This window comes from Cuculus canorus, chromosome 7 (assembly GCF_017976375.1).
Source record: "Cuculus canorus isolate bCucCan1 chromosome 7, bCucCan1.pri, whole genome shotgun sequence".
Lineage (NCBI taxonomy): Eukaryota > Metazoa > Chordata > Aves > Cuculiformes > Cuculidae > Cuculus > Cuculus canorus.
In genome coordinates, this window is record NC_071407.1 from 15,488,186 (window position 1) to 15,498,997 (window position 10,812).

The window sequence follows — 10,812 nt, forward strand, 5'->3', positions numbered from 1 at the left end:
TTTCCTGCCTTCTGCTGTGCATCAGGAGTGAGCAAACCAGTCCAATTTACTTCTTGGCCACACAAACACAAGCATATAATGGAAGGGGCACTTGACTGGTCCTAGTTCGACTCAAGACTCTGTAGAGTAAGGGAAATGCCCATCATGTCCTCTTCTTACTGTAGTACTGCTTACTGAGCAAGGTGACATGTAAAGCACACTTGATTTGTATTTCTCATTTCTCCCTGTGAAAAACAGAACGTTTTGAGGACAGAAGTAGTAGCTAAAATCTCATGTCACTGTCTAGCAGGTACTTAACAAATTCCTGTGAGATTATTGTCACCATAAATGTGTTCTCGTTATCATATTGTCTTGTGGACATAGGTTAATTAGAAATCTCACTTGGCGGTTTGTTATTCACATATGTGAGCTGATACAAAATTTGCACTCAGAATTATGTAAATAAATGTAGGAGGTGTATTGAAAATGTAACCCTTTGCCTTGCATAGCAATTAGTTGTACCGGTTTGCTTTCTGGTTTGCTTTTTAAAGTGGTTGGCCACTGGTGTATCAGATTCTTTTGAAGCCTTTGGGGTCTCCAGCTTAGAATATAAACTGATGAAACAGCTCATCATATCCATGCTCTTGCAGTGTCTCACATCATGTGAACCAGGACCCAGAGAGACAGCTTCAAAGCTATGGCAAAAGCAGAGGAGCTACCTGCTTCAAGGACAGTCAGGCAAAATGTGCCATTCACGTCAACTGCGTGACAGACTGACTAAATGGCAAGGTTGTGTTTCCAAAATCTTGAGTTTCTTCTCTTTTATGCAAAGGTCTGAATTGTAAAAGAGAAATCCTCTTTGGTCTTCATTTATCTTTCACCTAAACCTCTCCCTTTTGGTCAGAAAGGAGATAAGTTTGAAAACTGAAAATAAGGTTTCAGAGGCAGTGTTCAGGCTACTTGGCATTTCTGTGCAAGCATCATGCAGTCTTTGTGAACACCAAAGAAGCTCTGGGTGTGCAACTCTCTAGATTGGAATATTTTAAATATCGAGGATATTTATTATTCAATGGAAGTAACAATTTTGCTCAATTACATATGGTTTTAGATGTCAACAAACATTTCAGTTAGCATAAACAGCTGCCACAGTAGCAAGTGCTGTATACTCTGCTTTTCAAATGATGTACTGTACCTTTCCTGGATGCTACTGATTTTGTATCCAAACAGAGCCCTTCTTAGTGCCAGCTGCCATTTTCTCATTGACAACTGGAATCCAGAGAAGATTTAGTGTGACATTTGAAATTAGAGCCACAACTGGGGACTTGCAACATGATCTTTTTTTTTATAATGTAAACCATTTTTCGTCACGTATAGTTCTCCATAGCAAGTTGGAAAAGTCCCTTGATAGTCCCAGTTTATAAGAGTATATTTTTTAATGGCCTAGCAGTTGTGGTTCTCCTCTGGATTAGCTCTCTCCTTTACAAGCAATGTGATGCAGCACTTCTGCTGTAAACTTGCCTGTGTTCTGTGAGATCCCTGCCTTGCAAAACTGCAAACAGAATCAAGTACATAGGCACCATATATGGTGTTTTCTGCTTAAGCAATAACTGCCTCTTGGGGAGCAGAAAAGAGTTAAGAACAGCCTAATAAAGCATCAGTCTCCTGCGAATTGTTCACATGCGGTTCTGTGAAAAGACAAACGGCACGTACGCGATGTCCTTTCATGCTCTGTAGTAGAACTAATTCTGTACAACTTTCAGCCTGCCCTACCTGAGAGACAAATAGACTCTTAGACTGAATAATGCCCAAATCCTGCCAGTTTTGAAGTATAGATGTTGTTTTGCCTTTTTTTCCCTTCCTAAAAAAATGAGAGCAGAGGAAAAAAGTCAGGACTCTTCTGACAGGTTTCTTTGTTTTATTAACTTCTGAAGCACCGAGTGCATTCATTGGGCTGTCATTCCAGTGCCTTGTTTCAGGTGCCAGGCGCTGCTGGCAAAGGCTCCTCTGCCATCCCCAGTGCTTCCCTCGGCTGCTTGAACTTTTTGAAGCAGAAGAGCTAGGTATTTATAGCAGATCTAGGCCCTCAGGTTTGTATTTTAGTACTATGCTGGGAATTGTTTTAATTTCAGACAGGAATTTTGTGGATGCTTTATAGCCTCTTAATGCTTTATAGGCAGATTTTTATCCTGTCCTTTGGTTTCAAAATTCTCACATAGCTGGGGGAGGCTAGGTGGAAGATGAGCAAGGTTTTGTAGTCAGTATATTTTTAGGATGACACATTGTGTTGAAGTTTTTTTCTCTCAAATAAAATATACTGGATTTTTTTTTTTCTCAAATTGAAAATGAAAAGCAGTAATAATCTGTTTTTCTCGTTCCATGTGCTCTGCTTCAGTAGTTCACAGCAATTTGAGGACATTGTCCTGGTTCCACTTTAATTTTCAAGGATGTTACTAATGTAACATGGAGATAGCTCAGGTGGCTTAATGAGCTCTCTTTGACTTTAATAGCTGGAATATTTCTAAATGAGCTTTTTGTGTGGCTACACATAGGGCTGTACATCTTAACTTTTCTGAAGTTTGAAAGTTGTTGAACCTCTTTCTTCTCATGATTGAAATGGAGAAAGTAAATTGGTCAGAGGAAAGAGATTCTGCATTCTACATTTCACAAATAAATTTTGAGCCTTTTCTTGCTTGTATGCCACTCGCTGATTTGGAAGGTAATAAAATTATCATCAGAAAATGAAAATTATGTGTACACCTGCCTGAATGAAAATGACGCCTCCTCCAGATATACCAATTTAAGTTTAATTTACGTACAAAGATGGAGCCAGCTTTTGTAGCTTAGATCTCCTGGTATCTCTCCAATATTCCAAACAAACTAGATACCCCAGAACTTTCTTGAAAGTTTGTGTTTGGAGCTGAAGCTGCAGCTGATGTCTAGTCTTGCGTCCTCTGAGTCAGTAACAGAAAACCTGCTGACTTCAAAGGGTGAAGATGTCATACATGAAGTTCATGGCTCTGAGCCATTTCTAATCAAAGAAAAACAACCCACCAGAAGGCTTATACAACATTCTCCAAAGAGCTGTCTTGATGCAGTGAAGCACATAAAAATGTGCTTAACCTTAGTATAACTTTGAACTTAAAGTATGGGTTTCAGGACTTGAAAATAAGTAGTATGAGTTATTTAGTATTGAATTAGTTGTGGGGCTCATCCCTCTTCATGATCCTCTTTTTCTTTGTACCTTTTGTTTTTTAAGAATTGTTTTGATTTTCATCACAAAGAACTACGAATAAAGTAACCGATTGCACTGAAGGAAAGTGTCCTGTGCTTGATTTGGGGTCACCACCTTGATTAGCTGGTCTGGCAGCTCCTCAGCCTTCTCCATCTCCATACTGGGGCTTTGCTGTGCTCACTTTCTAGACACTGACCTTTGCCAGTATTTTCCCTGAACAGAATACAGTGCATTTCATGGATTTGCTGCTGTCTTAAGTAAAGCTTAGTGGGCCATATTTGAGCAAATCCAGCTTTGCTTGACAGTCCTATGAAAACTTATGTGGTAAGATGTTGTTAAAGTCAGTGTTTCTCCTGTAAATGTAGGCTTTGAAAGCTGAAAGGAGCGGTCTACTGCATGTAGGTGCTCACCCTTGAAGTCGAAGAGTGAGCTAAGGGAGGGGTTGTAAGAAAAATCCTATTATTTGCTGTAGCCCTAACGTAAATAGATGAAGAAGCATGCATTTAAGTACCTTCTGGTTTGTTTCTTACCAGGATGATGATGAAGAGGCTGAAGAAGAGAGGAATGGAGTGCTGGCAGCCATTGCTAACACTTGCAGTGCCCCTGACGATACAAACAAGATCCAGTCAAACAAGAGCAGCAAACCCAGCATCAATGGGAAAAGGGAGAAAAGTAAACACAGTGGGTGTAATTCACCAATGTCAGTGATGAAAAGACTTTTCTGTATCTTTGATTGCTTCCATGTTAAAAATCCTTACCACATAGATAACTATGCCAGATTTTCTTTCCCATTATCATTCATCATAGTTAATGTATTATATTGGGTATATTATTTGTATTTCTAATTTTTTTAATGTGTAAAATTGATTTAAAGTTTAGAGAGTGGATATGAGACAGGAAGCTGCAGAATAATGAAGAAGTTGCCTTTGGATAAAGGGATATGAAAGGACATGCCATCTTTTCAAGCATTTCTACCAAGTTCCTTGTTAACTTACTTTTCCATCGTTAAATGACTGTCATGCAAAACTGACTTTCCTATTAGCATGTATGTCCCATATTAAACTGTTTATCAAAGGCCAGTAAGTCCCTTTTTACTATTTTAATGGTCAACTTTGTAAAGTAAGAATTATATTACACTTGTTTCTGAACTGCATTGAATACATTTAAAAATAAAAACAATGAAGTGTTGTTTTCCTGCCATGCTTTCAGTATTCAGTTCTTTCAGGCTTTGTCAATAATGCATAGGTTTTGCAAATTGTACAAGAAAATGTGTAATTGCAGATCAAAGTGGTTTTGCTTCATGGCAAGAAACAGCTTTGTAGTCACGGGCTACCGACACAAGCCAAACATATATTCATCTTTGTAAGATCACAAAAATCTATCAAGACTCTGCCTTACATCTTTAGATAGAATTCCCATAGGCACCAATGGCTTTTCTAAGTGTAGGGCATAATATAGAAATGGACTGGAGCCAAAATGTTTAGATCCAGAGAAAAGTTTTTCCCAAGTGAGGACATACTTAGGTGTTGGCTGATCCTTAATGGAATATGGCCATTTATCCTGATGTCTGTACTCTGTACTCTGCTCCTTCACAGCTGCCTGGGTAACTGTTACGCAGAGTTAAAAATTGATATGCTTAATTTTCAGCTTAGCAAATTCCTCAAGTCACTTGCCATTAAAAGTTTCACATAAAGATGAAAAACCTTACTTCCTGAATTGAAAAGAAAACTCTGGATGTGCAGTAAATCTTGAAAAAAAAGGGAAGTTTAACACAAGTGAAATTATGACCCATATGCAAGAGTGGTTACATCTGATGAAAAACGATAACAATCTTTCTGAGTGGTTACTTATCTGATAGATATTACAAAAGTTATTGATGGATCAACCTGTTTCTTACATGGAAGTCTGGAAGTTTAGAAGCACTTATACCTTTTCCTGACCATAATATATGTGTGGGTTGCATATATATATATAAATGTGTATATGTGCTTTTATAGACTCTATACTTTGACATTTATGATGATCTGACACACTGCACATGTAGAGGTGCATTAAGAAGACCCCGTAATGTTGAGACGCTCCAGTATATCTTTCGACCAGTGTGCTGCTTGTGAAGAACACTGTTACATGAGAAGAAAGTCCTAAATACCAGTGTGAGTAGATTTACCCCTGCTCACAACTAAATCCATAAAAATCATTGCACACTGATAAACAGGTGTTAGGTCAATAAAATCCCCTCAGTGTTTTTATTTTTCAAAGAAATTGAGTACTGAAAGCTTTTCCCTACTGTTATCACTAATGCTTTTTGCAAGGCTTGTTGAGGCAGTGTAACCCCAAGAACAATGTCGTGGCTTTTGGTACCTTGTGGCTCATCTGAAATTCATGTAAAAGCAAATACATTTCTGAAATCAAACCAAGAGTGCCCCTGTTAATGATAAGCCCCAAACCCCCCAAACCTCCCAAAAGTTTTTATTTAACATTCTGTTCTTGCAGATTTGACCTGAAACCCTTTATTCAGATTCCATAGGATTTGTTTCTTGGAAATGAGGTGCGGAACTGGACTCTCAGGTCACTTTGCAGTTCTTACTCCCGTAAAACTCACAGAAGACTTATGGTAAAGCTTTGTCTTTAGTTTCTTAGATTTGGAGTTTACATTAATTCTGAATAATTCCAAACAGTTATCCGCACATTGCAAGTTACCTGTTGTGTTAACACTAAATTTGGGATTTACATTTACTACAAGCGTAAAGTAAGCATTTGGGGGTTTGTAGCTTCCAATTAAATTGGAGATAAATCACCTTAAATATTCTTTTACAAAGCTGTTGAAGGTCTGGAGAAATTTATTTACAGTGCATTAATTGATAACAGGATCTGTTTTCCCACTGATGTGCTAATTATAAGCAGAGTTAGGCACTGCAGTTCCTTATGTTTTTATGAACTAATAGACTGCACAGCCAGATTATTTATTATTCTGCTTTGCATAATTCTGCTTTAATTACTAATTTGAAAAACAAAACTTGATTTGACATGAAGTTGTGTGAGTAAAAGATGTTCCCTCCAGGGGACAGGGGAACAGATTTTCAGTGCAGCGTATGAAGAATGAAGAAGAGTTTTATGTTATTCGAACATACAAAACTGTCCCCAGAAACTATAAAATTCCTTGGGATTAGCTGGAAAGGCTCTTCTAAGTAAGTGGCATTCACGAACAATGCATTGAAGGCTAAAACTCAGAAGTAACATAGAGATGGAGAAATGTCTTTTAGAGCTAAGATCAGGGGCCAAAGTTGAGGTTGAGGCACTAAAAGCTAACATTGGCAATGAAAATGGCTTTGTTTTCAGACCTGGTGAAAAGGAAAAACTCTTGCAATCATTTTCTGGTTGATAGTAATCTTTTTTTCCCCCTTACTTTGATTTTAATGTTTTCTAATCAGAAATCTTCTCAGACTCATAATTCAGAAGTGGCCTATTGGATTTTGAGGCCACTTGAGGCAGTTGTACATTTGGGGACTGGAGGCGGGTGACTGGGGTGGCAACATGAACTGAGAATGTACCTTCATGCCATTTGCTTTTAGCGGGAGGAGCACTACTATTGATGTATCCGAAGGCAGCAGCCAGCCCAAGGAATATGTTTCCTTCCTCTGGAATACCTGCAAGCCTGGTCTTTTGATTTGGCAGCCATCTCACAGGTGTCTAAGCATTATGCAGACTAGAGAAACACGTTTGACTTTAATAAGCTCTTTGGTATTATTTTATTTCTTAATGGAAAAGTAAATCTATTAGGAAAATAAAATCCTTCGCTGAGCCATTTTTAAAAATAAAATACTATTTCTTTTTTTAGATTTTAGACACTTGAAGGCATAAATCCTTGCTACCTCTCCACTTTGGCAATTATATGATGAGTTTCTCTGATCCAGCTGCGTCATAGGTAAGTAAGTACCTCATGCAGTCTGCTTATAGGTATGCTAGTTAGGCTGTTTTGAGACTGTTCGAAATATTCCACCTAAATCGAAAGGGAAATACCAAGAAAAATGACATTTTAGAGCAGGCATTCATTAGGTCTCTTATAAAATAAGAAGGCATTTAAAATTAATATCACAATAGTTATTTTAAAACATAAACAACTAAATACCCCATCTGAATACTCTGGTCAACACATATGGCAAGCATAACATAAGGGCATGCATCTATTGATCTGAGTACTCATTTTCAGCATAGAGGCCTTCTTTATTATTAGTGCACCAGCGAATGGAATAGCTGTTTCCTTCCTTTGTGTTAATTATTTTGTGAACTCTTACGTCTTTTGGCATAGCAAAATGTTTTTAAAAAAGATGCCCCACATTTTCACACTGAAATTCAACAAGAAATAACAAAAAAAGATTAGAGATTAAAGAAAACATATGTAACAATAAAGCTGATGACAGAAGAAGAAACAGAAAGATATAAATCTCCTGGTTTCTGCTAGCAGCTCTCGCCGGTGCCATGGTGCACCTCAGTGCCCAAACCACCATTGCCTGTAGAATCTGAAGAAGCTACTAGAGAACGGGCGTTGCTGGTACAATTCACTGCATACAGCAGTAGATGGAGCTAATTAACTACTCTTCATGATTGAATGAGCAAATGTAAATGGCAAATGCTAGTTAAGGAGGACTCTAGGGAAAAGCTATTACAAGCTGACATTTGTACTATGGTAACTAGGTCATGTTTGTAGTGACAGATTAATTAAAATCAGACAAAACAGCATTGTCAGGTGGACTGTTGAGGACTTCTGAGAGAAATGAACCCTGATGCAGCAAATGCTGTGTTATAATAAAAGGGAAGCTTTAAAATATTGCAAGTCACTATTGATCATTATTAATCTCAAATAAGATTTCCAAAATTGTGATGATCATTATAATTATCAAAGAAGATTTGTGATGATGATGTTCCCTCTAGCCTGTATGAGGTGAGCGTCTCAGCTAAAGGCTTGTGGGCACTGAGGTCTTCAAAGTGTCCTTCTTTCTCAGTGCTCATAGTTAAATCCATATTGAAGCATCTTCTATAATTCACTGCCGTAGCCTCTTTTCTCCCCTTCAGGTATTCCTACACTCAGTTATACCTTTGCCACCACAGAGAGAATTTTCTTAATCTTTCGTCCTTCTTCATTATATTCACAGCTTTGGTAATTGCAGATACTGTGGAATATGGCCGTGTTTTCCACCCTGCATACCTGCAAGGCAGCAGCATCATTCTTGTTGAGGCTTCTCAGATCTGGACTGTTGTTTCCATATTTTTAGCCACTTAATTGTTAACATATTCTGTCAGCCTGCAAAGTGACATAATGACCACAATAGCTTATGTTTTAAGCCTGAATTTTCTATCCTTACTTACAAGTTTTCTTCTGCAGGTTGTAATATTTCAAATCAAAGTATTATAGTATCTCAGTATTTCAAGAGTGGCTGTAACAAGAGTTTTCCTATATGTATTTATGAATCCTAAGTAAATGTTCTCAAGTAACTGTTAACAGTTGACACAAGGATCAAATGAATTTTAAAATACCATTCAAATAGATTGAAAAAGTTTTCCTTGAAGACATAGTTTACTGAAATGGTGGGAAACAGAGGCATGGGAGTCTTCTGGGGTGAGGAACAGCTCGCTGTAAGATCAAGCTGGCTCAGCCTGAGAGCAGAAGGCTAGAGTGAATTTTGTTCACTGTAGAGAAAGGGGTGCTTGACAGTGCTGAAAGCAGATAAACTTGACGTGATTTCGAAGTCTGTAGTGTATTTGCCATTACTTGTTATATAACTTTATGATTAAAACCAGGCGTCCACTTCAATAGTATTGCCAAAGTCAGCTTTTAATTAGTTTCCATCTAGAGCCATCTTTCTTCCTCAGTTCCATCAAACAGTCAAACTTTCCATCCTCAGAAAGAGAAGGATAAGGGGATGTTTGAGGGCAGTTCAGTCTCTTAATTTGATTTTGCTAATTTAATTTGGGTTCTACTTTTCTTTCCAAACTGGAATATACCCTATTTTCCCATTCCAGATCAAACACAGCCAAAACTTCAGAAGAGAAAACCCCCTTAAGATTTTAGCACCATCACAGACCATAACCTGATTCATTTTTAAACTCTGCTCTGAATTTAAATTGAATCCAGATTTAACCACTGGGTAACTTCATCTGTATTAATGAACAAACAGCTGCACTGCTGTTGCTTCCCTTGCTACAGCAGGTGAGTTTTGGAACCTAGACAATGAAAAGATTCCATACCAGGGTTATTTGATTTCTCAGAAAGGAGAGGAATGCCATTTTTGTGCTTTAAAGGCAGGTCAGGAATGGATCTGGAATAGCCGCTCTAACAGCACTGGCTGTAGCTGGAGCTTGGCTGCTTTGGAAGCAGAACCTGGCAAAGTTAGAAAAAATTAACATGAGAGTATAAAATGGATTCCAAACCTGAATTACATATTATTCTCAGCTTGTGTGCTGCTGGCCCTCGTGCTGATGTTAATGATGTTGCTACAAACAACATGCATTGCATTTCAGAAACAAGCTTGTGGGATTTGCCAGCCTGGGAAAGCTAGCGTTGCGCCCACTGACATATCCTTGAAAGATGCAGAAGAAGGGATTGTCTCCTCCTTTTCTATGTCCCAGACTCTTTTAGGAGCCAGTTCATTTCAGTCCACTTCCTTTTTTTTTTTTTGTTTTTTGAGCACCTGCTTTGGATGAGTGCCATGACAAGGTGAACAGGAGTCATGTAATAGCACATTAGTCTCTTCTGAGGGAACCATCTGCACAATTATATGCATTTAAATGCTAGTCCATTAGACTCATATGATGAGTTGTATTATGCATGTAGCTAATTTAGTCCTAATTAAAGTGCTTTCCATTCACAGCAATACATTTTTGATGGTATCTAATGAATACAACTGTCCTTTTCTGTCATATTTTCCATCCTTGTGAATAAAGAATACCTATAGGAACAGCTTCTATGCTACACAATCAGTCTATATGTTGGTTATAGGGATCTGGTCTAATCCTTGCTGTAGGATTACCTTGAAAACCCTTGGTGAATTTCTGAGAACACAAGAACTTGCAGTCATGACCTCTCAAAATGGCACAATGTTCAAAATAATAATATAGCAGATTAAGGTCTGAGGAAATTTTATAAGTAGCTAAAAATAAATCGAACCTTATTTTCCGCTTCTTTCCCAGAAAGATGAATAAGAGATTGAGCACCATTTTATCATCTTTCCATATCATTCTTCATCATCTTTGTATAAGTGTCGTGCTCAAGTATCATTCTTAGTACCTCAAAAGGTTCTTTCATAATGAAAGAGTCAGAAATCCCTGTAATTTTTTTTTCTTTGAAATAAAAAACTCAAGTATGATGTGCAAATAGCTTAAGATTTTGAAGTCTGAGGCTTCCTATGCCCCAGGATAATTTTAATTCTACTGAGCAACCTTTTCATGCACTGCTGGCCCACATTTTGCAAAACCTGGTAATTAGAACTGATAATTCTGGAGATTTCCATACATTACCACAGAGCATCCCACATGGATGCCAGCTACATGGGTGACCCTGCACCATTTCAAACCACATATGCTCACACATGCTACAGTCTTAT

The 10,812-nt window shown here is 37.9% G+C and overlaps 1 protein-coding gene across 3 annotated transcripts in view; it reads left to right on the top strand.

Moving 5' to 3' along the window:
- The window catches only part of LOC104063140 (gamma-aminobutyric acid receptor subunit pi), a 44,277-nt gene extending 39,877 nt beyond the window's left edge, over positions 1 to 4,400 (top strand). For all 3 annotated transcript variants that reach the window (XM_009565295.2, XM_054071645.1, XM_054071646.1), the window contains one exon: positions 3,745 to 4,400. In XM_009565295.2, the coding sequence (XP_009563590.2) occupies positions 3,745 to 4,056 (312 nt within the window). In that variant the 3' untranslated portion in view covers positions 4,057 to 4,400. The remainder of the gene's footprint in view (positions 1 to 3,744) is intronic.
- Positions 4,401 to 10,812: the final 6,412 nt, after the last annotated feature.